Source organism: Lolium rigidum, chromosome 4 (assembly GCF_022539505.1).
Source record: "Lolium rigidum isolate FL_2022 chromosome 4, APGP_CSIRO_Lrig_0.1, whole genome shotgun sequence".
Lineage (NCBI taxonomy): Eukaryota > Viridiplantae > Streptophyta > Magnoliopsida > Poales > Poaceae > Lolium > Lolium rigidum.
The window spans coordinates 52,096,486-52,124,320 of NC_061511.1; the positions used below are offsets into that span (position 1 = coordinate 52,096,486).

General features: G+C 46.9%; 1 protein-coding gene and 1 pseudogene across 1 annotated transcript; one reads left to right on the forward strand and one right to left on the reverse strand.

Annotated features, from left to right (window-relative positions):
- Nucleotides 1-554: 554 nt before the first annotated feature.
- LOC124705582 lies at nucleotides 555-2,480 on the forward strand (annotated as a pseudogene).
- Nucleotides 2,481-4,752: 2,272 nt separating this feature from the next.
- On the reverse strand, nucleotides 4,753-14,198 carry LOC124708222 (thaumatin-like protein 1). The gene is made up of 3 exons (XM_047239909.1): nucleotides 13,432-14,198; nucleotides 6,606-7,245; nucleotides 4,753-5,362 (listed from the first exon to the last, which is right to left on the reverse strand). The coding sequence occupies exons 1-3, from the start codon at nucleotides 13,520-13,522 to the stop codon at nucleotides 4,984-4,986; spliced, it is 1,110 nt and encodes a 369-aa protein (XP_047095865.1). The 5' UTR covers nucleotides 13,523-14,198; the 3' UTR covers nucleotides 4,753-4,983.
- Nucleotides 14,199-27,835: the final 13,637 nt, after the last annotated feature.

Sequence of the window (27,835 nt, forward strand, 5' to 3'; positions counted from 1 at the left end):
GCCCAAGGCGTCGATGCTACATGTGGTCGCCGCCGATGCTACCAGCGCCGATGCTACCAGCGCCGATGCTACATGTCTAGATGAACGGAGTTGCTGCAATCTCAGACGGTGCTATTGTCGGCTGCAGGCGAGATCTTAGTTGATGTCTTAGAAGATTTGCAATATATGAATAAAAAAATTTGCTACAATTTATTTTCGGTTTTGCTACATCTGCGTAATATGTTTGCTACGGGGTCTCCGACGAGGTCTCCGGCGAGATTCCGGCGAGCTCAGACTTTTTTTTTTATTTCATGGATGAACCGTTTTTTGCTACAATGTAGCAAAAGCGGGTTATTTTTTTTGCTGCCGGGAGGTGTTTTTTTGCTACATTCAGTAAAACCAGATCTGACCGTCCAAGATGGCTGATCCGACGGCTGGCGACCCGGGGGCTGGGAAATCAGATCCCCCGGGGACGCCCAGCAGTTTCCTCCGAAGAACCATAATAATAAGTGAGGATGAACATAGTACGTCGGTAGCTTGACTTCAGTCGACACATAGAGACTAACATTTCGACGATGCCGCGTCTGATCCTTACAGTAGCCGCCGCTCTCGTGCTGCTCATTGTCGCCGGCGGCGCTCATGGCTTCCAGATCGAAGAAGCCACCGTCGACACAATCCAGCAAGGCTTCCGCAACGGCAGCCTCAGCTCGGTGCAGCTGGTCCGGTTCTACCTGGACCGCATCCTCACCCTGAACCCGCTGCTGCGCGCGGTGATCGAGGTCAACCCGGACGCGCTCGGCCAGGCCGCGCGCGCCGACGCCGAGCGCCGCTCCGGCAAATGCTCCTCCACCGCGGGCGCCCTCCACGGCGTGCCCGTCCTGCTCAAGGACAACATCGCCAGCCGCGACGCGCTCAACACGACGGCCGGGTCACTCGCGCTGCTCGGGTCCATGACGAGGCGGGACGCCGGCGTGGTGTCCCGGCTCCGGCGTGCCGGCGCCGTGGTGCTGGGCAAGGCGAACATGGACGAGTGGTCCAACTTCCGCGCCCTCCACGGCACCGACGGCTGGAGCGCCCGCGGCGGCCAGGCCAAGGTAAGGCCATCTCGTTTCTCCTTCTGGTCCGATTGATCGGGCGAGTACGAATTGATTGATCTTCTGGTATTGGTGTAGAATCCGTACGTGCTCTCGGCTGACCCGTGCGGGTCGAGCACTGGCCCGGCGATCGCGGCGGCGGCGAACATGGCGGCGGTGACGCTGGGGACGGAGACCGCCGGCTCCATACTGTGCCCGGCGTCGCTGAACTCGGTGGTCGGGATCAAGCCCACGGTGGGGTTGACCAGCCGGGCAGGGATCGTCCCTAGCACGCCTAGGCAAGACACGGTTGGGTAAGTCATTTCCCGCGCAGAAATCTAAAGTTTTGAACTATACGCATATGCATTGTGCAATTGATTCTTGCGATTAATCCGCAGGCCAATTTGCCGCACCGTGAAGGATGCGGTCCACGTATTGGACGCCATCGTCGGCTATGATGCCCTCGACGCGGCAGCCACGCGCGCAGCTTCCATGTACATCCCTCATGGCGGATACACGCAGTTTCTGAAGAAAGATGGACTAAAGGGGAAGAGGATCGGTGTGCCGAATGGCTTCTTCACCTACCCAAACGGAACCGTGCAGCAGAGGGTGTACCAGCAACATCTTGACACGATCAGGTACATATTTGAATCTGAATATGAAATCGTGTTTCAATATGAAATCGAATTGACTTTGCAATTCCATTTGTTTGTTTGAAGGGAACAAGGTGCGATCGTGATCGAGTACCTGGACATAGCGAACCTAAGCGACATACTGGATACGCTGAACAATGGCCAACAGATTGCACTACCGGCAGAGCTCAAGCTGAGCCTCAACGCCTACCTGTCAGGCTTGGCATATTCCCCGGTCCGATCACTTGCGGAGGTCATAGCTTTCAACAATGCACATCCCGTCGAGGTTAGCAGTTAGCTCCAGCTTTGTGATTCAGATTCAGATTCATTTGATTCGATATGCATTTCTCGCCCTCAATACATGCATCTGATTTGTGCGCTAATATTTCTATAGTTCTCAACCTAAATGTGGGAAAATATTTATGCGCATGGCAGGAGAAGCTGGAGGAGTTCGGGCAGCTCATCTTCCTGGTGGCCGAGAACACGACCGGCATCGGTGCCACGGAGAAAGCGGCGATCAGCCAGCTGAGAAAGCTCTCCACCGATGGGCTGGAGAAGCTGATGAAAGAGCATGAGCTGGACGCCGTCGTGGCGCCCAACGACGCCTTGTCTCCGGTGCTCGCCACCGGCGGCATGCCGGGGATCACCGTGCCGGCCGGCGGGGTACGGCAAGCTTGGAGTGCCATTCGGTCTGTGCTTCGGTGGGTTGAAAGGGTACGAGCCAAGGCTGATCGAGATGGCCTACGCGTTTGAGCAAGTTACCAAGGTCAGGAAGACTCCGACGTTCAAGCCATAGGAACAAGCGTGTAATGGACTTGTGATTTTTCTTTTCCGGTTCGTGTATTTTAGTGCCTTCCCACTATCCCCGATAATTTAGAGATCAAACGATTCGCCATAACCTTCGCCAAGAGCTTAGGCCATATGTAATAATCTTATCTTAGCCATGCCATGTGAAATAATTGTTGAGTGATCGCGTGGTACACGTGATACGCTACTCTCAAACAAATAAAATACAGAAATAATTGTTGAGTGGAAGCAGAGAGAAATAGAAAAAATACTGGAGTAGTGGAGTAGTTGTTTTCTCTTAACTAAGAGATCATCTCTTAGCAAGAAAAATAAGGCATTTTTCTTTATTGTACAAGATACCTTATCTAAGAAACATGTTTTCCACTATATCTGATTTATAAAACCACGGTTCAAAAGTTAATTGTACAAGATGCCATAACTTGAGGACATGCAAACCATAATTATAGAAGATAACGCTAAAAATGATGCATTGTGCATCGTGTTTCTTTGCCTCCACAAGACCTACTCTTTCCGTTTCAAAAGTTAATTGACTGAGCTTCGTGTAGATACACATGTATCTACACACTAAAGCACTTCTATATATGTGCTTATCTGAATAAAGTTAGGCCAATAAATTTAGAACCGAGGGAGTAGACCCAATCCCGTACGTGGAATTAGCAATGTTACAATGGTGATCGGTGCCTACAAATCTGAACCTACAACAATATGTTACAATCGAAATGTTACAATGGAGTACAACCAATCTCTTTCTTTTCCTCAATTCTTCTTAACCTACAACAGTTCAACAAAAAAGTTCTTCTTAACCTGCAAACGAATGCTACATTTTTGCATAGTTCGATCAATGCCGGCCCAGCACTACCGCAGCAGCAGTTGGAGCATGAGCAACGCCAATGGCGCCGCAACTAGCTGCGCCGAGGCTGCCGCCACCGCCGCTGCTCCTCCGGCCGTAACGTCGCCGGTGGCCATGTTGGCGAGCCAGGAGTCGTCTCTTCTACTGCCTAGGAACACGCCCTGGCCTTGGATGCTCCCACCGATGCTGGCCTCGCCGCCCATCGGTACCGGCGTGCTGCCAGGGATGGCGTCCGTGAATGTCATGCCCGGCATCATAGCCGGCATCTCCGTGCCAGGCACTGTAGTCGGCGTTGTGGCGGCCGCACCAGACGCCGTCGTCGGAGTTGCTGTCCCCGGAACCGTTGTCGGCGTGGTGGCCGTCGCGCCAGGCACCGCCGTCGATTTCTGACTGCTCACGTGACAAAAGACAAAGCAAGGTGGCAATGGGTCAGATCACAACGAATTGGATCGGTAACCAAGGGCAAAACTAACGACAAAGAGTGCTGATGTTCTTCCAGAGAACTCGAGGGGCCGTTTGCCTACATCTTTTCACATTTAATTGAGCAGAACATGGGTGATGATGAACTGACGACGATTATGAGTGGCCAAATGTATTGCATATCTCAGCATTGTTTTCAACACACACAGAGCTTCTCTTGTTAATGTTGGTAGACTATCCTGTTAGTTTTTTTTTCCTAAGCGAACCCCCTCAGTGATCGATTCTTAGTATAGTTATAATGGAAGTAGAAACAAGTAGCATCCAGGTGCAAAGCGAAACAAAACGCGCCACCGAGAGCATTACAGGTCTGATTAAACAAATAGAAAGAAAGCGATTATCCTGTGAGGTTAATTCACCGACGAGAAATGGCTACATATTCAATGAGAAATTGTGAAGGCATGCACGCTTTGATTTCAGGGCTGTGACAGGTTTGGCAGATACTTCAGAAGCATAATTGATCCAACACCCTGAATTGTGAAAATGGATCAGCATACTGATCAAGATAACTGCAGTTATTCACCCAGCTAGTGCACCAATTTCCATTCACGTTTACTTAGCCAAACTTTGTAGGTGGTACTGGTGATTGAGAAGATCTGAAGATGCATTAGTTGGGTGTTCTTTGCGAGATGTGCCAAGTTTGGAGGCGAAATGGGCTTTAGTTGGGTCGAGTTTTCCCCCCAAAATTGGTCTAACAAGGCCCGTTTTCCATTCCTCTTTGCTGCTTCAGAAAATTCCAGATAAGACCAACTCTTTCCGTTTCAAAATTAAAGTTAATTGACTGAGCTTCGTCTAGATACACATGTATCCACACACTAAATCTTTCCTTATATATACGTGTTTATTTAGATAAAGTTGAGCCAATTAATTTAGAATTGAGGGAGTAGACCGAAGCCCGTATATGTGGAATTTTTAAAGTGTATTTAAAATAAAATTTAAAAACCGGGAGCATATGCTCCCGGGTGCCAAACCACCACTCTCGAATTAGCAATGTTACAATGGTGATCGGTGTCTACAAATCTGAACCTACAACAATATGTTACAATGGAGTACAACCAATCTCTTGCTTTTCCTCAATTCTTCTTAACCTACAACAGTTCAAAAAAAAGTTCTTAACCTGCAAACGAATGCTACATTGCATAGATCGATCAATGCCGGCCCAGCACTACCGCTGCAGCAGGTGGAGCACGAGCAACGCCAATGGTGCCACAACTAGCTGCGCCAAGCCTGCCGCCACCGCTCCCCTGGCCGTAACGTCGCCGGTGGCCATGTTGGCGAGCCAGGAGTCGTCTCTTCTACTGCCTAGGAACACGCCCTGCCCTTGGATGCTACCACCGATGCTGGCCTCGCCGCCCATCGGCATCGGCGTGCTGCCAGGGTTGGCGTCCGTGAATGTCATGCCCGGCATCATAGCCGGCATCTCCGTCCCAGGCACCATCGTCGGCGTTGTGGCGGCTGCACCAGGCGCCGTCGTCGGAGTTGCTGTCCCTGGAACCGTTGTCGGCGTGGTAGCGGTCGCGCCAGGCACCGCCGTCGATTTTTGGCTGCTCACGTGACAAAAGACAAAGCAAGGTGGCATCGGTCAGATCACAATGAATTGGTAACCAAGGGCAAAACTAACGACAAACAGTGCTTTGTCTTGTCATTAAGTTTCCTTATCTCCACGATAATTTGCAGCAGATCTCATCATTTTCCATCCTATCATTTGTTTTCTTAAATCTTTTACTAGCACTACTTAAGGTTTAAAATAACACGATATTAGCTATAGCATATCTCGAAAGTCCGCTAACTTTTAGTAATTTTTCGTGTTATGGTTCTATTTGACAAATAGCATGGTATGTCGCGCTAAAACTAACGTTAGTGCCTTATTCTTTTCAAACTATTGGTTCAAGGCCCTGAGTTTTCCTCCTTAGAAAAGAAGTTGCTTTCTACTTGACGTGGTGATATTTCGTTTCTGAACCGAAAGATAATATCTCTAATGTTGATGGTTCTTAATAAATAATTTACACTACCTTGTTGCCTTGTCAAATGTTGATGTTAGAATTTTTAAAAAAATTGGAAACTATTTTTGTACTCCGTATGTGGTTTCAAATATATGGTTCTATCACTTTTGGAATATATCCTTTATTTTTATGAAACCCTTTATTCTTAAGCTATATGTGGTATTTTAAACCTTGGTACCACCACTAGTATTTTTAATTAGGAAAATTTTGTTATAGAACACCGTTATTTTCTAGCATTTGCTGGAACACACCGTCCGATTATGTCTTTGCCAGGTACCATTATAATTTTGTGACACATTTGCCAGAACATACCACCAACCTAAAAACGGAAAGTTTTGTACTTTTTTTTTGTGATGACTGGTTTTGAAGACAAAGTGCAAAGCTTTCCCTTTTTAGCCAGGTGGTGTGTTCTGGTAAATGTGCCACGTAATTGTAATGGTACCTGGCAAAGACACAATTGAGCGATGTGTTTCAGCAAACGCCAAAAAATAACGAGACAGGCAAATTTTCCCTTTTAATTATTTAAGCAGTTTCAAAAAAAAAATTTATTTAAGCACACAAAATTAGTTCTATAATCTAGAGAGGAGTGAAAAAGCTGGCCATAGTTTATCGCATGTTTGTCACACACGAAAAGTCAGTAGCTTTATTTGGCAACAAAGTTTCTGCAAAATCGTAGTATTTCCATGTCTGGGCTTCAGATCTACCCCGCTTCACAAGACAAGAACAAACCAAAGATCCACACTTTGTTGCACATCGAAGACAGGCTGGGTAATGGAGTGCTGACCTTGGGGTTGCGCCGGCGGGGCAGAATGTGACGGTGTAATCGGGGCCGCCGGCGCAGGTGAAGGTGGATGTAGGGTCGTCGAAGGCGTAGCTGTAGGAGCGCGGGCATGCCATCTTGAAGACCTGCGAGTATGAGGTGGGCCCGCAGGTGGCCGGGGTGGCGTGCGCGCCGCTGCAGCAGAACTCGTCCCGCCCGAACGCGTCGCACGCGCTCCGGCACGCGGCGCCGCCGCCGGACCGGAGCTCGGGCGGGCACATGGCGTTCAGGTCCGCGGCGCACCCGGCCGACGCGCACGAGCCGGCGGACGGCTGCACCAGCACGGGCAGGTTGTACCCGTCCACGAGGCTGACGTCGTAGAAGTCGAGCCCGGCGCCGCCCCCGCCGAGCGCGCACTCGGCCGCGCCGGAGCCGCAGTCCCCCGTGGTGCACACGAGGCGCCCCGTGGCGGGGTCATGGGCGCAGCCCGTGCGCGCCCAGAGGCGGCCGGACCAGGACGAGGGAGCTGGCACGGCGAGCGAGGCGCCCGGCGGGAGCTCGAACCCCGTGGTGCCTAGCCGTGCCGTGCCGGCGTTGGACAGGACGCCCGGCCACACCGTTTCCCCGCACCGGTTCACGAACGTGAACGTCGCCGCTTCCCCCTCTGGACGGACGCAAAGCAAGAAACACGGAATGGTTCATCAGCTCGGCCGCCACCGAATCTCAAACAAAGAAGAAGAAGAAATGTAGAAGCATCGCAATGTACCGCCCACCGTCTCCAAATCAAAAAAGCAGGATAACGGGCTTTGTCGCTGAGCCCAACCCTACCTGCAAGCGGAAAAATTGAAAAGAAAAAGTAAAAGAAAAAAAAATCAACCAAATGCCCATCGCATTTCTCCCCCAACCCAACCAAACCAAACCCTACAGGCGGCGCGGCGGCGCCCGCACACCACGACAGATCCCGCGGCGGCTCAGCTCCGCCCGGCGCGGCGGGCTTGCTCGCCGGCGCGCGCGTGCACGTCCGTGCGCGGCGCTCCGTCGAGCTGGCCTGACCGCCTCGCAGCCATGACCAGGCGGCCTCCTTCTTCCCTCTCCTCGTCGCCGCCCGCGCCAACCAACCTGCAAGCTCGTCCCTCTCCTCGTCGCCGGTCGGCAGGCTGGCTGGCTGGCGGGCGATAGAGATCCACGGACGGAGTCCGCGTCCACCTCACCGGACCGCCTCCTTCCATGCTATGGTAAGCTCCCCCCATCTGACCTCCTCTCCTACCACTCCATCCCCAGCAGCAGCACTAGGACGAACCCAACATCCCCAATAGGTCTGGTCTCGTATGGCCACCAGATTTTTCAAAACAAAAAAGACGAAAACATCCCCAGTACTAGGATTTCTATTTCACCTTGCTCTGCTCTGCACGAAGATCCCCATGTACAGCCACCAAGTCATACAATTTCGCTCCTATCCTTCCATATTCCCCAGCTGCGACAGCCAGCACGTACCAAAACATGCACCTCTCACCACGCTGGCCCTCTCCTCAACATCATCAACTACGATTCGCTGCTGCTCTTGGACCATCATCTGCACCTCACTGCAATTCCCTTCGTATGTAGGAGGCTGCTGCATCGGAGAGTTGTTTATCTACCCTACCGTTGGTAATCGCAAGCAGGTCTGCCAACATCCTCCTAGTCGAATCGAATAACGAGTGTGCTTGCAACACCTCCTACATCTGATGGTGCTGCCAGGGAGGTGGACCGCGAGGCTTCTAGCTTCCATTCCATCTCACTCATGGTAGTAGGTCGGTCGCTTGCAGCTGCTGCTGGCTGCGTTTTGTGTGTGTGTGTGTGGAACCTGCCTGTCGATCGCCGCAAACTCACATTTTTTCTTTTAATCTTCCGTTGAATTCAGCTCTCGCCGCGTGCGCTTTCAAAACTGATCTCAACGGCACCCGCGCTCGGCTGGCTAGATGCGCCCCTGCTGCCCAGAACAAAACCCCTCGTCTAGCACGAGACGCAACCGAAGATTCTGGTGTTGTATGTATGTTTTCAGACTCCAGGTTGGGGTACGCCCTGTTCCCCGATGCTTCGTTGCTCTCGCTGCTGCTACTTGTTTCATTTCATGATTACTACCATTATATATAGTGCATCCTCAAGCTAGTGGCAACGTGCTAAAATAAATGTGTGTCAATTCCATCTCGCTCTTGCTTGCAACGCCAACTGGTGCTAGCTTATTGATTGATTTGATCTCTGATCGCGTTATTTAGCTTCTGACACGACAGGGGTGTTTGTGACTATCTTCAAGTTGTCAACTTACTGGTCGCATTTTTCATTTCTTCAGAGCCCTAAATTCAGAGCTTGTTGTGTTGATGTTAGTGGCAAGGTGCTAGAGTTCATGGTAATTCGGTGATTCTAAATTCTAGCGCGTCCTAAATTCAAGCTTGTGTTGACCTTAGTGGCAAGGTGCTGGAGTGCATGGGAATTCCTGATTGTAATCTTGCAAATCATTGCTGACCAACTTAGCTTACATCTTTGTTCATTTTGATTGCTGGTTATGTTATTTGGCTTATCTGACATAATGGCTTGCTTGTAACTGCCTTGAAGTTTGCCAATGACTGACCACATTATTCAGTTTATGGTGTGCTATGATCCATCTTGCTTACAAGTTTGATTGGAACTATCATCCATGTTGTTTGCTGTAAACTCGAATTGCAATCCTCATAAATTTCTTGCCTGTACTGACTTTGATATTTCTCAGTTGCAAGTTCTACAAGGCTGTGAGCATACAAGGCTGCTGCCTCTGCATGACTGATGGGTGGAATAACAAGAAGTGGAAGCTCAACTCCAGGTTGTGGTACGCCCTGTTCCCCGATGCTTCATTTCTCTCGCTGCTGCTGCTTGTTTAATTTCATGATTAACGTTATATATAGTGCATGCTCAAGCTAGTGGCAATGAGCTAAAATAAATACATGTCAATTCCATCTAGCTTATTGATTGATTTTGATGTCCGGTTGCGTTATTTAGCTTCTGACACAATGTGGGTGTTTGTGACTATCTTCAAGTTGTCAACTTACTGGTCGCATTTTTCATTTCTTCAGAGCCCTAAATTCAGAGCTTGCGGTGTTGTTGTTAGTGGCAAGCTGCTAGGGTTCATGGTAATTCGGTGAGTACCATTGTAGCACGTCCTAAATTCATAGCTTGTGCTGATGTTACTGGCAAGGTGCTGGAGTGCATGGTAATTCCTGATTGTACTCTTGCAAATCATTCCTGACCAACTTACCTTGCATCTTTGTTGATTTTGATTGCTGGTTATGTTATTTGGCTTATCTGACATAATGGGTTGCTTGTAAGTAAATGACTGACCACAGTATTCAGTGCTTTAAACTCGAATTGCACTCCTCATAAATTTCTTTCCTGTACTGACTTTGATATTTCTTCTATATTGCAGGTTCTACAAGGCTGTGAGCATACAAGGCTGCTGCCTCTACATGACTGGTGGGTGGAAGAACAAGAAGTTAAAGCTCAACTCTTTCTTGCAACGTGCTAAAATAAATGTCAATTCCATCTCGCTCAACTATCCTGAAGCTTGTGGCAATGTGCTAAAATAAATACATGTCAATTCCGTCTCGCTCTTGTTTGCAACGCCAACTGGGACTAGCTTATTGATTGATTTTGATGTCTGGTCGCGTTATTTGGCTTCTGACACAACGGGGGTGGTTTGTGACTATCTTGCCAGACCTCAACTTACTGGTCGCGTTTTTCATTTCTTTAGAGCCCTAAATTCAGAGCATGCTGTGTTGATGTTAGTAGCAAGGTGCTAGAATTCATGGTATTTCGGTGAGTGCCATTATAGCACGTCCTAAATTCATAGCTTGTGCTGACCTTACTGGCAAGGTGCTGGAGTGCATGGTAACTCCTCGTTCCAGTTTGTACTCTTGCAAATCATTGCTGACTAACTTAGCTTACATCTTTGTTGACTTTGATTGCTGGTTATGTTATTTGGCTTATCTGACATAATGGGTTGCTTGTAAGTAAATGACTGACCACATTATTTAGTTTATGATGTGCTATGATCCATCTTGCTTACAAGATTAGTTGGAACTATCATCCATGTTGTCTGCTTTAAACTCGAATTGCGCTCCTCATAAATTTATTTCCTGTACTGACTTTGATATTTCTCAATTGCAGGTTCTAGAAGGCTGTGGGTGGAAGAACCAGACCTGGAAGCTGAACTCTTCTTTGCGAAACCAAAATTTGAATCCTTGGGTTATTTTGGCTGTGGCTGTATTGGTTGTGGACTGTTATTTGTGCCTCAAAATCTGGAATGTTGAGTGATAGCTGATGTTGTGAAGTCGTTTTTTTGGCTGGTCGTTTTAGCGGTGTTGCTGTAAATTCTGTTTGGTTAGACTTGTGATAGAGCTGGGTTGCGTTGTTGCACTTTTGTTGATTACTGCTTGAACTGTGATCTGATTGTTGAAAAAACAGAGGAGTTTATGGCGAAATTTTCTGATAATCTTACTAATTTTCCCTGAAATGGAGCAGAATGGCCGAGACTGAAGTGGCCACCAGGTCGACCTGCAGAAGCACATGGACGTATCTTTGACAACCCGCCTAGGTGCATGCTTCTCTTCGTCGAGAAAAAAGATCGAGCGTCCATGTTTCAGCCAGCCTACTACTTAAAATTAGTACCACGCTGACTTGGACATCTATGCTCTGCACACTCGCTCTTTTCTTCTCCATCCAAGAAACCAAAATTTATCACGTACCACACTCGCTTTACCGTCTCAAAACTCCCTCTATCTCCCACAGAAAAATGCATTTTATTCCCTCCATCGATCAACACAGGTCCCTGATTAATACCATAAAAGAAAAGGTGCACTCCGCTAACATCTACTACATCTAATAAAAGAAAGATCAACTATCACTCAGCTGCATGCAGTTTCCAAAGCAAGAAAATCAACAAAAACACGTGCACAAGGGCCTGTTACAACTTCCAATCCTTCCCACAAACTCAATGCTACTACAATCCAACCAGTATTATACAAGACGCTCATACCTCTCATCGTCGGCTGCAAATAGCACACGCACAAACACCTACTTTCAGATACAAAACAAATAGACCTCCAGGTTTAACATCCCAAGCATACAAGACCACCGCCGCCGCTGAGTCCAGACAACCTCACCTACATGCCTCCGCCACAGCAACCTGATGCTTCTCCAGCCTCCACCGTTGCCAACCAGAACCTGCAAGACACAACAGCCCAACAAAGATTAACCTCCAACAGAAAAGAAATTCTCACCAATTCTCTTACCATTGCTAAGAGTAAAATAGTGTGGTAGCCGAACAACACACAGTTGCCAAGCGGTAAGGGCTGCTCAAGTTCTACCTGGATGTGTATATCGTCCAAGACCGGCCATCTTGGGCTCTTGGATCTTCTCCAACTTGCCCTAGCACGTCCTTCAAGTGCTCCACGTCTGCGCTGACCTAAAACACCGAGGTGTAGAACAAGACCATGGCTGAGGCACGGTGAACTTGTCGCCATCACACGACAGCAGGACCCCTGGATGTAATGGGAGGTAGCAGAGGGCAAGGGAGGCCAGGGCCTACCACCTCGTGCGAGGCGAGAGAGGCCACATCCAGCCTAGCAGCCGCAGCAACACATGTCTAGGTCACACCGGATTCTTACCGGCTCCAGCTACACTTCTACCTGGCTTCCCTGCAAAGCGTGGATGAACATCACCATTGATTAAAATAACAAGCCCCAAAGTCAAAATAGAACATGAAAGTTATGACTGACATAGAAGAACAAATAAATACTAAGCAAAATCAAGCAAGCAGATACAACACACTAACATCCTGACAGACAGAAACATCCAGGATCAAAGATGAGTTAAGTAGAGCCCCAAATTTGCAAACTACATGACTCCCATAGCATCAAAGACGAGGTAATATCATCTGTCGTAAATCGATATAGAAAGAAGATACAACCAACTCAATGATGCCCTTTGGGGTGAACACTTACAGATATGTTGTAGCTATATCCAAATATGCACAGAAATCTATCACTCCAACATCAGGCTCACATGCATAAGTTCCTTCGGTAGTGTGTGATAGCACATACATGAAGTTTACTTCTTAGGCGTGTGAAACTCTTGAAGAATTCCAAATATATAGTAACTACTTAACACATGCGCCCAGATCAGAGAAGCACCATCGATTCTCAGGTTAAAACAAACCTCTTGGCCACCTCTGCTCCTACACTGTTGCAGCATAAAGGCCCAATCCACTTCTCCCCTTCGCGAACACCACGACGGCTAACAGCTCGCGTCACGTCCAGCTACCACTGTCCAAAGAAGGCTTCGGTCACCAATTACCTGCAAGAGGACAGACAAGAAATTCTCATCAGTTCTTACTTCTTACCATTGCTAAGAGTAAAATAGGTATGGCAGCCGAACAACACACACAGCTGACAAGCGGTTAGGACTAATCAAGTTCTACCTGGATGTTATGTGCAAGCATATCGTCCAAGACCGGCCATCTTGGGCTCATGGATATTCTCCAACTTTCCCTAACACCTCCTCACGTGTTCCATGTCGGGGCTGACCTAAAACACCGAGGCGTAGAACAAGACCACGGCTGAGGCGCGGTGAACTCGCTGCCATCTCACGACAGCGGGACCCCTGGAGGTAATGGAGATAGTAGAAGCCAAGGGTGGCCAGGGCCTACCACCTCGTGCGAGGCGAGGGAGGCCACAGCCAGCCCAGCAACGGCAACAACGCATGGCTAGGTCACGACGGATCTGGCCAGCTCCTCCATCTACAGTTCTACCCTGTTTCCCTGCAAAGTATGGATGTATATTACCATCGATTAAAATAACAAGCCCCAAAGTCATACAAACAAGCAAGCAGATACACCTCACTAACATCATGACAGAATGTAACAATTCCATCATCGAATATGACTTATGTAGAGCCCCAAATTTACAAACTACACGATTCCCATAGCATCAACTGAGTTAATATCATTTGTTGTACACCAATATATAAAGAACAGATAACCAACTCAATGATGCCCTTTGGGGCGAACACTAACGGATACGTTATAGCAATAGGCACAGAAATCTATTACTCCAACATCAGGCTCACATGCATAAGTTCCTTCAGTAGTGAGCATACCTGATAGTAGCTGACTAGTGACACAACTAAACTTGAAAATAGCATATGGTACCTGACCAGTCACACAAATAAACTGGAAAATAACACTAGTGCATAATAAATATTGGTCGATAAAGATTTTAGTTCACCAATGAACGATCCAATTCTGGTTGTGGTAATGATGGCTGAAACCAAGTAACGAAATACGCATATTGTGGTTGGTATTAGACTAATGGAGGATCCAGAAGCTCCCCAGCAGCCGGCATCACTGTCAATCACATTAGGTGAATTTTCATTGTGCTTGCATTCAGGAAATTCACGTACAGAGGATCACTTGTAATTTGGCGCCCTTCTGTTAGTGTTTTGAAATACTTACATATACATAAAGTTCACTGAGAAATCCAAGATCATTAGTCACCCACCAGTTTAGTAAGTGAGGATCAATTACTGTATGTCCGTATCTCATATATCATTACAAAAGTATAGAAAATAGGCATTCATACAGTTGTCAATTAACAAGTAAATTTATCTGCATAATATACAGTTAGAAACATCATATTCATGCAATCGAAGAAGTTGCACAAGTCTTTCTAATCTTGCCAAGAAAATTTAGAAGATGATGGGACACCTTATCAATATATGTTAAGTTAGAAGTTTGGAAGATTTCCATTTAATTTTCTTATCTCCGATGCAAAGCGTGTTGTGAAAACATCCCTTCTTAAAGGTAGTGAAAGATAGGACCCTTAAATATTCCTCATGGATCATGCATAAGTACCAGCACATCATAGGAACCCCAAATTGCAATGTGCATTCAGGTAAAAAGAAGTATGGATGGAGCTTTCCACACCAATGTCAGTGGTCTTAAGGTGAAGGACTCCATAGCAGTACAAGCTTCAGTTCTCTGGCTTAGTAAAAAAAACACAAGAAACAAGCAGATAGAGGCATAGCAGGAGAAGCTGATGATGCTTGGATCATCAGCTTTGTCGGGTCAGAGGTGCTTACAGGCCTCTCGGGTCTTGGTCAGAGCAGCGAGGAGGCTAGAGCAGGAGCACACATGGTAGAGAAACGGTCAATACAGAGTATCAAAGACCATGAAACAATGGAATCATCTACACCAGGAACACATTGTGCATTAGAAAATATGGGAGTAAACTGAACAAACCCATGCACATAAATCAAACACAGAAGATGCCCAACTTGAGATACTATATTTGAACCCTTATGCATCAAATTCCCTACAGAATTAAGCGTGGATATTACCATTAAGCACTTTGCAATAGATTCAGCCAAGTACCACTAACAAATCATCCTGTGCTAGTCTTAGTTCATATCGGCGCAAGCAAAACAAAAATGTGCGACAAGCGAACCGATAAATGGAGAAGAGATTCTAGCCTCTCCTACTTTTTGCAGTACCATGTAAAAACAAACTCAGTAATTTGTATCTCGACAAGTACAGTGTGTGGACACACATATGCATTAAGCAGACACGCAATCATCGTATTTTTATTTCAACAAATCCAATGTGTGGCCACACAGATGCATTAAGCAAGCAGACAAGAAGAACGATTTAATCATAGGCAGACAGAGAAAATCTTCCACGATATCTTATACTACAACATACCCACATGTAGCACATGCATCAACGATTTACTCATTTGCATAATACCTGACTACAGCAATAATCAACACCCAAATCCTAGGCAGACGGAGAATATTTTCGACCTTGAGATGCCAATGTCGGAGTCGAGGACGTCTCCGTCGAGCTAGGGCTCCTCTTCCTGGTGCGAGGAGGCACATCTCATCCCGGGAAACCACATCTCTGCCCCCCGCCACGAGCAGCCAGCCGTTGTCGCTGACATCGGAGGCAAGGGCAGTAATGGAGTCCGGCCCGGGATCGGACTGAAGAGGAGAAGGGGTGGCCGGCGCCGGAGCCATCCGAGTCGCCCGGACGAGGTTGCCGGCGTGCCGCAGACCCTGAGGCCGCTGGCGTCGGTGAAGGCCGGGGTCGCTGGCCGGACGCATCTGCCCCGCGCGGAGCCGGCCCGGTCACCACCACCACCCGCTGCAGGGTCGCCACCGTCGTCGTGGACGTCCGCCGGTGACGCCCAATCAATCTTCCCTCCGCCTCACCAACATCCTCTGCTGCGCCGCCGCCCGCCATGGAGGAAAAAGGCCGAAGCTTTCTCCGGGGGTGCCCGATTTGGGTGGCTCCAATCGGTGGGATAGATAGAGGGGGTTCCAGGGAGGTGGTCGGCGGGGCGAGGAGTTGCCGGCGGCGGATGTGGAGGAAATGGGTTCGGTGGTGGAGGAGGCGCTGGTACCCACCTCCAACTGGTAGAGTTTGGCTCAAATGTGGTTTGGAATGTCAAAATCTGGGAAGCGATTGATTGACACAGTATTAATGTGTCGTGATTTTAGGGGCCCAATCAAGTTCCTAGTTTATACAGGTTGAAAAGAAACTTCCTAATTTATAGGGGAGAGCCAGGAAATTATTTACGGACAAAAAATTTATTGATGGAATGGGGTAGTACTACTATCTGTTTTTACCCAATCAACTGCCGACTTTATAGCAAGTAATCCGGCTAATTAATTTGGGGTGTGGCTAAATTAACTTGCCAAAATGTTTTAGCTCATGTACATGGTGTGCATGTATGTTACGTCCAACCATGGAGCATCTCTAGCACACATCAAACCCCAAAAGCAGGTATCCAGGCCACCCTAAAGCCGATTTACGGATTGAAAAACGAACGGCACATACCAGTCAGTTGCTCCTCCGCCGTTGACGACCAGTCCTCCCTCCGCCAGCATCACCAACATCCTCTGCCGCGCCGCCGCAGCCCGCCATGGAGGAAAAAGACCGAACCTTTTTCCAGGGGATCCTTGTCTAGGGTTTCTATTGGGGAGCGATTTGGTTGTTCCGATCAGTGGAATAGATAGAGGGTAGGAGGGGGCTCCGAGGAGGTGGTCGGTGGGGCGGGGAGTTGCCGGGATGTAGCCGGCAGCGCTGGTAGAGGATCGACTGGTGTGGTTGCGGCGTAGGGTGAGCTCGAAGTTGAACATTCATCAAATTTGTTTGGGTTTGGAAGGTCCAAGGGCGAATCCCACTGACCAAGGACGAAAATTAAATTATTTGTGCCAGCTGGGAAGCGATTGATACAGAGTTAGTGTGCCGTGATTTTAGGGGTGAGTTCTTTCTCGAAGTGTTAAATCGTGGATTTACGGAAAATCACAAGTCTAAGGCGCTCGGGGAAAAGCCACCTTATCGAGACGGTTCCAATGGATGGTCACACGCCCGCTTCGGAGCTTGTATGCGACGGATATGACATCGCCAAAGTGGCACGGGCACATAAAATCACGGGACAAAGAAGTAGGGCGCCAAGACCCATCGAGTACGTAGGTGCGGGAATTTGGGCGGGAAGGGCGGTAGAAGCCGCCGGTACGCAAATTTGGGCGGAAAAATCACCGGAACCTAATGGCGGCGTCGTAGCCTCCCAAAGCGGGGTGCTAGAGAGCACAGTTAATCTCCGGATTTTGACGTCCGCGAGATGACGGGCCCGACTCCGTCGACTCGAAAAAGGAGCGCGGGAACATGACGAGTAGGAACGTTCGTGGATCCGCAAAGGGCACATGGGCCGAGGTTAGTGCATAGAATGGTTTGTACCCGCTTTCTCCATGCAGCGAACACGATCCCCGAGGAGGCGGCACGACGAGGTGGCGTGGGGAATGCTTGGTTTTGCGCCGCCAATCCATTCACGTAAAAAGTCACGCGTAACAAGAATAGAACATGGAGTGAGAGGTAATGCTCGAAACGACGGGACGAGGACGCGTGGAGCGATGGGATGCAGATTACTCGTGGGGACGTAAATATGCTCGAGCATATCGATATAAAAGTCCGGCCACCTTTTGGGTGTAGCCGAACTTGCCGGCCATTTTCGGAGGGCGAGGAGGGCTCTTTTTGGGCGGGAGAGTTTTCCGGTGGATCCTGGGGTCCGACTTCACCGCAGTGCGAAAGAAATCTCTCGAAGTGTTAATTCGTGGAGTTATGGAAAATCTCAAGTCCGGTGCCTCGGGGAGAAGGCCACATTCTCGAGATGGTTCCGACGCCTGGTCACACGCTCGATTCGGAGCTCGTACGCGACGGATCACCAAAGTGGTACGGACACATAATATCATGGGACAAAGAAGTAGGGCGCCAAGACTCATCGAGTACGTAGGTGCGGGAATTTGGGCGGGAAAACGCTGCTGGTACGGTATACTGCGCGGGAGAAGCCGCCGGTACGCAAATTTGGGCGGGAAACTCATCGGAACCTAATGGCGGCGCCGTAGCCTCCCAAAGCGGGGCGCTAGAGATGGTTGATCTGCCGACATCCGCGAGATGACGGGCCCGATTCGGCGCTCCATCGACTCGAAAAAGGCGCGCGGGAACACGACGAGTAGAAACGTTTGTGGATCGTTAAGGGGCGTGTGGGACGAGGTTAGCGCATCAAATGGTTTGTACCTGCTTTCTCCATGGAGCGAACACGATCTCCGAGGAGGCACCGCGGCGAGGTGGCGTGGGGAACCCTTGGTTTCGCACCGCCAATCCGTGCACGTGATAAAGTCGTGCGTAACAAGAATGCCACATGGAGTGAGAGGTAATGCTCAAAACGACGGGACGAGAGGGCGCGTGGAGCGAGAGGCTACAGCGTACTCGTGGGGACGTAAATATGCTCGAGTATATCGATATAAAAATCCGACCATTTTTTGGGTGTAGCCGAACTTGCGGGCCATTTTCGGAGGCTGAGGAGGGCTCTTTTTGGCCGGGAGAGTTTAACGGTGGATTCTGGGGTCCAACTTCACTGCAGAGCGAAAGAAATCTCTTGAAGTGTTAAACCGTGGAGTTACGCAAAATCACAAGTCCGGGGCGCTCGGGGAGAAGCCAACTTCACAAGACGGTTCTGACGGCTAGTCACACGCCAGATTCGGAGCTCGTATGCGACGGATATGGCGTCGCCAAAGTGGTAAGGACAGATAAAATCATTGGATAAAGAAGTAGGACGCCAAGACCCATCTAGTACGGACACATAAAATCATGACTTCGTCTAGATATTGTGTATTATTGGGTCTGAGTTGTTACGTTTGAAGTGGCCGGAAAACACCCACTTTAGCAGCCCAAAAGTAATCGATCCACTTCAGCTAGGATAAGAAGAGATGGCTAGTTTTTTTAGAGCAAAATGGATCGGAAAGCTATATACCATTGTACGGGTCGTATGTTGCATGTGTGTGAAATACTAGGTAGCTAGTGCTCAAAGACAATTGAGTCGATGGAAAGTAGACAAAGACCCAAACTAATCACCTAGATAAAGAAAAGCAGGCATAGCAAAGGGGTCTCCACCATTTACCTGATCGATCTAAATGGCCATAGCTTCGTACGTGAGTTGACGAGGCCAATATATATATCTACCTACTGGCCAGATGCGGATCTGACTCCCATGATTGATAAAAAAGCTAGCGCATCTTTCTTTTTCTTGTCTTCTCTTTCTTTCTTTCTACTCCATTCTACCGGTTTAATAAGCGTATGAAAAATTAAGTAGCATTATGTATGAAAAAATTAATTAGTATCGAAACCGATGATTTAATTATAATAAAAATTGAATCTTTACATGACATTAGAAGTTATGCTTGAGTTGGTTTCAAGTATTTCACGAAACTCATGCTCCTTTAGCTCACATAATCGAGAAATCAAGAATCCGAAGGCACTTTAGGGAAAAATGATTAAGTGGGGCTACTATTTAAGTAAATTCAAATTTTATAAACATGGATGAGTTGATGAACATGAAAAACTAGTTCAACTTCAGAGATTTCACGTGTCACGGTGGAAAGATCGGACAATTACTACAATAATGTGATGTTGTTGTCATGTCGGGGAAGGCATGTAGACCGGAGATTGGATCCCAACATTCAGTGATAGTTTGCAGTGGCAGTTATATATAGGCGACATACCCCCCTCTCCCCACCCCCAATCATATGTTCAAGTTTAATGATGTTTCCTAGTGCTTTTATTTTGCAGGTAGATGGTGAAAGTGATAATGTAACGCAAAAGGATTTACTATGTACATGGACTCCGGCTTCTCTACCACGGTCAACAACAAATTCCTTGTTACTCATGCAAGTACGAAAAATAGAGGGGACTCGTGCAGACTCCGACAACACTCGGGCACTTTTCCCTCACGCAATTGAGCGCGTGTTGATGAGGATACCATACATGGCATGATAATTAAGTTTACCCGCTCCATCGGTCATATCTTGCTAGATGTCATCTAAAATTACAACTTTGGCACAAGTGGTTCAAATTATGATATGCAAAGGCGGACCTGATTCGACGATTGATAAAAAAATCCAGTGTATTCTTCTTTCTCGTCCTTTTTCTTTCTTTCTACTCCATTCTACATGTTCAAATTAATAAACGGGGACTGGTGCAAGATTCTTGGTCAAATTTTTTGAGAGCTAGCATTTGGTGATCATCGAATTATAAGTAACACGTACGGGAATCAACGCCACAAAGCCCATACAGAAGGAGTGTCAAGTCGAAGGAGGGTGACGCAACGGAGATTAGGACGGTCTGGTGATCGAAGGAGGGTGGTGTGGCGGGGAAAGGAGTTGTTGTACGAACAAGGATCTGATGTCGCGGATAGGGACACGAGGTGGACAACACATATTATACAAGGTTTTATCTCCGACGTGCTCTAGGTGAGTGAGGTGGGGAGGAGTTTGTTTGTATATTAAGGTTGAATACCACCCTTATATAGTTCAAAGAACAAAAATGGGATATCAACAAAAAAACAAAGAATACAATCGACATGAAATGCATAATCTCCCTCCGATCCATATTGCTTGCAATTAAAATGGATGTAGCTACAACTAAATTGTGTCTAGATACATTTATATTAGTGTCAAGTAATATGAATCAGAGAAAGTAAATAAAAATCCTCCGCCCTAGGTATAACGATCCATCATCATCTTCCTCCGTGTCGCCGCCGGCATGTAGCCTGAACTATCTCCTCCTACAACTGCTGCGAATTCATCAAGGGGTGGTTTCGGGAGAGAGTAGACGTGTGGAGTGTGGTTGCGCCGGGGCAGGGAGATGATCTATAGAGGTTAGGCTCGGCGGTGGTGGGATGCACCAGTTAGCGACACGTGCTTGAGCAGTTTTAATGTTGGGCCCAGTTTGAAAGTCAAGCAAGGCACTAAATGATGTGGGGTCCACAAAATAGGGTTTCACCTAAAATTGTGTGAGCAATGGTCAAAATACTTCCCCTTTTGCATGGGTCCTCATATTGGTATTGAAGGGGGGTGCAAATATGAAAATACAATGAACAACTCTAAAGTGGTATCTGCCTCAGAAATAGGACTATCTCGCACCAAGATTGTTATCTCGCACCAAGATTGTAGACTTACATTGCAAAACCCCACTCCGAAGCTAGTGACACGAATTATGTAAGTAATTGGCCTCTTTTGCGGTTTTTCATATGCATATGACCCATTATAACACAAGTAAAAAATAAATACACATAAAATTACAACTTATGATGGAAATCTAATGGGGTAGACATTGCAAGGCCTGCAAAATAGATTAACACATGGGTTCTTCATAGAAAGCCTCCTGGAAACCTAGATTTTAATCAAAAGAAACAGAAAGCATGGATACTATTTTTTAGTCAAGTGTTGTACTACTGTCATGCATCTCTTACTCGTCGAGTTCCTCCCTACAAGAAAATTATATCTTGAGCCCAAGACGCGTGGTGGCATGGATAACGACGCGCAAGGCTGGCCCGACAACGATAATTGCCGTAGACGGTTTATATCGAGCAAGCATGACTGATGCTGCAACAACTCCAGGTGACCCTCACACGCATGAGAAAACAATCACAACAAAGATGAAGGGCCTTGGCAGCAGCGATTAAGAGTGGAGTCGACTTTGGGGGTCTAGATTCGAGGGTTCTAGATGCCTCGATGTCGCCGAAGACGTGATGTGAGCTAGTCTTTCAAGATGGAAAATTCATAATATGCCGATCTATTGATAGAGATGCTTGCGAGAACCTGGATTATATTTAAAAAAAAACTTAAAGCACACTTAGAAATTTCAGATAAATGTTATTCTCGTCATTCGTGGGTCTCTTACAGTGGAGTTCCTCCCCTAGCTAGCACCTGCGAGACCCTCACTTGTTGTGCCGGAAGGGGTCGAATATACAATGGGGTGGCGGAGAAGGTTGTTATACATAGAGACTTCACATTTAAAAGTAGCAATATATATACATAGAACACGGCAATTACATAAGCCATACGGTTTGGCCGTCGTGTGATAATTAAGAAAATTATATAACAAAGTTCTTGTGGTTGTGTTGAGCCGTTGATAGTTCGTGATCTCATCATGATCACAAACTAATGGAATATCTATGTTAAGTGTCAAAAGGAAGGAGATTTAAAAAACTGAAAAACAGTTTGGCGCTCGCGTCGTTCGCTCCAAGGTGACTCGGGGGCGACCTAGGGTTTCTGCCGCCATCCCCCTCCCCAACCCTCCCCTCGCCTCGCTGCTACCCGAGGAGGTTGCTGGGCAAAGCCCGGGTCGTATTCAGTGAAGGTGGCGGCGAGGATTCGCCGCCCTACTGCTCTGGTTGGGGGCTTTCAGAAGCCGAGGCGGCGGCCTCGAGAGGTGAGGCGGCGTCTACTAGGTCGGCTAGTGGCATCCGCGGATGCTTGCCGTCGTCCTCGGCTGCAGGGCAGCGAGGTGGCGGAGGGTGGCGGTCGTGGCGTGGAGGCTGCTCCGGCGTTCCCCTCGCCAGATCTGAAGGTCAGCCTCCTTTTTCCCCTTTTGATCTTTGCTCCGCCCAGATCCGGTCGCTCGTGTCCATGGGGTGCTGGCTCTGGTGGCGGTGGGGTGCTAGTGTTGTGAGTTCAGGACCGGGAGAAATCCCTGGTCGGCTGGCCTGACCATGGCGATGGCTACGCTCTCGGGTGCCGCGCTCCCTCTTGAGGCACCGTTGAGGCGCTGATCTCCCCACCCCGGCCCTTGTTGCCTGGTGAAAACCCAAAATCCTTCGGATTGGGCAGCGGCAGCGCCATGGGCGTCGCTTCCTCCTTGGAGGCGTTGCCTGGGGAACGCAGGTTGCCGGTTGAGGGATTTGAAGGTGGGTAGGTGGCTGGTGGTGGTGTTCCAAGTGGTGCCGGCTTCGGCAAGTCGACGGGTCCGTGGCCGTCTCCCTGTGAGGGTGTTCTCTGCGCCGCCTTGTGCTGCTGTTCGCTGGTGGAGTCGGTTCCCCTCCCCTGCGACAGTACTGCCCGCGGGTGTGGAGGGACAGAGCTTCAGCGCCGCTGTCGGTTCCTGCTCACCCTTGCCGTCCTGGTTGGTGTCCCGCTGCTTCTTCAACGACTGCGACTCCAGCTTACGCTCCTTGGAGGTGGTAATTCATGTTCGTTTTGGTGTGTTGGCTTCGGCGAGGTAGCCCTGGTTTCTGCCTTGGGTGTGGGCAGTACCTTCCCCAGCTCTGGGTGAGCGCTTCCGGCGCCCGACGGTGAGGCGTCCTTCAAGCCAGGACGAGAGGGAAGGGTCCCTCTTCGGTGTCAGACAAGGATGGTTCTGCCTCTTCCCCAACCTGCAGACATGTTGGTCCTTCCTCAAGGCAGCCGACAACTCCTTCGACGCTGCATTGCCTACTCCCTGATGTCTCTACGTGGAGGACTTCGACTTCGACAAGCTGTGCTTTTGTTTTCCTGATCTTGTGCTTGTGTTGTTTTCGTAATTGGACTTCGACTTCGACAAGCATTCATGTATCAAACTTTGTCCTGTCGCTTTATTAATTTAAAGTTGGGCACTTGGGTGCCTGTTATGTTAAAAAGAAGTGTCAAAAGAAAAGGTGCATGTATATATATATATATATATATATATATATATATATATATATATATATATATAGAGCAAGACTATTCTCGAACCCCCCTTAAGAGTGGTTCTAGAATAGCTATTCTAGAACCCCCCCCAGGATGTTATAGACTAGTTATTCTACAACCCATCTCTAAAGACCTTCTAAACCCGACACAACCACCCAATCCCATCCAACCTTCCGCCGGCCCAACCCACCCACCTCCCGCCAACCCCACCCCACCTAGCGACCGCCCGCCAACCCCACCGCCCGTCGACCCCACCCTACCTCTCGTCGACCCTACCCCACCACCACCACCCACCAACCCCACACCTCCAACTTCCGAAGATCCCACCCACACCACCTATCGATGACCCCACCCTACCTTACCTCCCGCCGACTCCATCCCGCCTACTATCAAACCCACGCCACATACCGCCGAACTCATTTTTGAAAGTTCGCTTCAGTTTTTGGAAGTTCGCTTCATTTTTCGGAAGTTCGCTTCACTTTTTTGGGAAGTTCACTTCATTTTTCGGAAGTTCACTTTTCTTTTTTGGGAAGTTCACTTCATTTTTTGGGAAGTTCACTTCATTTTTTGGGAAGTTCACTTCATTTTTCGGAAGTTCACTTTACATTTTTGAAAGTTCACTTCATTTTTTGGGAAGTTCACTTCATTTTTCGGAAGTTCACTTCATTTTTTTGGGAAATTCACTTCATTTTTCGGAAGTTCACTTCATTTTTTTGGGAAGTTCAATTCATTTTTGGAAGTTCACTTTACTTTTTTCGGAAGTTCACTTCATTCTTTGGGAAGTTCACTTCATTTTTGGAAAGTTCACATTACTTTTTTCGGAAGTTCACTTCATTTTTCGGGAAGTTCACTTCATTTCTCAGAAGTTCACTTTAGTTTTTTTGGAAGTTCACTATAATTTTCCCGGAAGTTAACTTCTTTTTTGGGAAGTTCACTTTATTTTTCGGAAGTTCACTTTACTTTTTTGGGAAGTTCACTTCATTTTCGGGAAGTTCACTTCATTTTTCGAAAGTTCACTTAACTTTTTTTCGGAAGTTCACTTTACTTTTTCTGGAAGTTCACATCATTTTTCGAAAGTTCACATTACGTTTTGTCAAACAAGCTGAAATACTTTTTTTTTTGTCAAAATTCACTTAGGTTAAAACAGTAGTTCACTTTGTACACTACGAGGAAGTTCACTTGGCACCACGTAGAAGTTCACCTTTTTACACGCCGATAAAATTACTTCTTGTGGGAATTCACTTTTGTAAAAAATGAATTTCACTTTGTACCGCGTGGAAGTACACTTTCCATCTCATGGAAGTTCACTTTAAAATACGTCGTACAACTACATTTTGTTGAAATTCAATTTGGTCAAAATGACAGTTCACTTCGTAACGTCCTGAAGTTCACATTGTACCTCGAGGAAGTTTGCTGTAAAAAATTCAACACGAAAAAGTTGCACCTAATCAATATCTTTTCAACAAAATTTCAGTTGGAACATTCCGACAAGTGGTTCGGAAATAAATCCCAAAAAATAGTAAATAAAAACAAGAAATTCGAAAAGTAGAATCATGTTTTTTCAAATCTGCTCTTAAACTGTGAATAATTGGTGAAAATTATATATATAAAAAAGTTGCGCCTAGTCAATAGCTTTCCAATGGCATATCATATGAATCAATCCAATAAACCGTTTGAAAATTAGACCTCAAAAACTGCACGAAATTAGTGAAATTCGCGAAACTGTTGTTTTGTATATTCGAAATTATTTTTAAACAATAAAGAATTTGGAAAAACAATGAACACGAAAAAGATGCGAAATTACTATATGAATCCAATAGTATATTATATGCATCATTCCGATAAGCGATTCAAAGATTAAATTAAAAATACTGTCCGCATAAACATTTAATTCTAATGTTCCGGAAAATAGAATTATATTTTTTCAAATCTGCTCTTAAACTGTAAAGAATTGGGGAAAATGATCTATATGAAAAAGTTGCGCCTAGTCAACAGCTTTCCAATGGCATATCATATGCATCAATCTGATGAACCGTTTAGAAATTAGACCTCAAAAACTGCACGGAATTAGTGAAATCCGCGAAAATACTGTTTTGTATATTCAAAATTATTTTTAAATAATAGAGAATTTGGAAAAACAATGAACACGAAAAAGATGATAAATTACTGTACGAATCCAACGGTATATTTTATGAATCATTCCGATAAGCGATTCAAAGATTAAATTAAAATTACTGTCCGCATAAATATGTAATTCTAGTGTTCTGGAAAGTAGAATCATGTTTCTTTTTCAAATCTGCTCTTAAACTATAAAGAATTGGAGAAAATGATCTATATGAAAAAGTTGCGCCTAGTCAACAGCTTTCCAATGACATATCATATGCATCAATCCGATGAACCTTTTGGAAATTAGACCTCAAAACCGCACGGAATTGCTGAAATCCGTGAAAATGTTGTTTTGTATATTCAAAATTATTTTTAAACAGTAGATAATTTCGAAAAACAATGAACATGATAAAGATGCGAAATTACTATACGAATCCAACGGTATATTATATGAATAATTCCGATAAGCGGTTTGAAAATCAACATGAAAATACTGTCTGCACGAATATGCAATTCTGGTATTCCGTCGAGAAGTTCACTTGTGAAACACGCGGAAGTTCAGAAAGGGTTCGAGAATAGTTATTCTCGAACCGGTTCGAGAATAGCAGACCTATATATATATATATATATATATATATATATGTTTAATAGGTTGGTAGATATAACAACCTATTAGACTACTGCTACTACACGTACATGCCTGCATGGCCTAAAAAAAATTAATTACCTTCAATTACTTAGTCAAGGAGTAATTACCTCCAATTAGTTAATCAAGAGGGAGGATGGACACATGCATGCATTTGGCATGCGATCCATCTCAGTAGGAAAATGAGTCCCATTCTTTCCGTGATTAGAGCAAAAATTAAAGCGAATCAATTATACCAATGCAAGTCAATTACTCTCTGATTCCTCCTCCCACAAATCAGCTGGGGCGTGCGTGCAAGTTCCCTATCCCTCCCTCTCCCATCCAATGGCTGCCGGCTCACCTGGCACTAGTCACGTGGATCATGCTCACATCCATCGGTTCTCCGCATTCCCCGCTCCTTTCCTTCTCGCAGCTACCCTCCATGGTTTCCTATAAATTCCTCACGTTTGCTCTGCTCTTCATCCTCCCATAACGTCCCATCTTTCCTCCATAAACCTCTCAGCCTCCACCACAATGCAGTGTATGAATGCCATGAAGTATCTTTCATGCACGTTGCCGGCGAGGCATGTCGACGTGTTCTGGGCATAATGGCCGTGAGGTGATACCACCGTTTTACTGATGCTTGTCTCCGGACGGACGGCGGCGACAACGGTGGGTGCTCACATCTCAAACTCATTTCTTCTTGATCTAACTCCAGTACATATTTTGACAGAGATATGCTATCTGATATTTTTTCATTCCCCAATCAGGCTTCTCTCTCAATTTTTTCAGTTGACTAGATTGTATTTTGATGTTCACGTACGTAGGAGTAGGAGATGAGATTCCATCGCTGTCCTAAAAAGAGCCTGAGCTCACATGAGGCATGCATCAATGCATAGATAGGAATAACATGAAAATTTCATCACATTTCAGAATAAATTCACTTGGTAGAGTAGTTAATTTTTTTTTAATCTCCATGTAAAGTGCTAGTACAAAACTTGATCTCGATCTTTGTGTACAAATGTTGCACATGTGGTTTACGATTTCAGTTTGTGTCACCATGTCAGCTCTTGCTGTAACCTAGGTGAGATGTACAGATAACTGAAGTTTTAACTGAACCTGATTGTCTCCATGTCAGCCCCCAATTTCTCCCCGACTCTCACCCCAGAAGCTATCGCAGAATTTCCAATTAATTTAATCCCGTGAGGTGAGTATATTGTCAAAAGGAAAAAAAAGGAGGAAAATCCTGTGAGTAATTGAGTAGTGAGATCCAATTAATTTGACCCTCACATCCCTCTACCCAACACACCGGCACACTGCCGCCTGAGACCGCCGCCGGCAGGGACGCTGCCGCCGGCAGGGACGCCGGGCTCGTGGGAGCATCCATGCTCGCTCACAACGAGCTATCCTGGCAAGGAGGCCAAGCGGGCCAAGGGCAGGGAGGGACGGAGCT

Bases quoted from the DNA above. Each gene is read 5' to 3' on its own strand.
- LOC124708222 (XM_047239909.1), bottom strand. From the start codon at position 13,522: ATGATGGAATTGTTACATTCTGTCATGATGTTAGTGAGGTGTATCTGC. The intron at 7,246-13,431 runs GTAATATACATC...GCGTCCGTCCAG, and splicing joins GCTTGTTATTTTAATCGATG to AGGGGGAAGCGGCGACGTTC. The intron at 5,363-6,605 runs GTCAGCACTCCA...TCACGTGAGCAG, and splicing joins CCCGCCGGCGCAACCCCAAG to CCAAAAATCGACGGCGGTGC.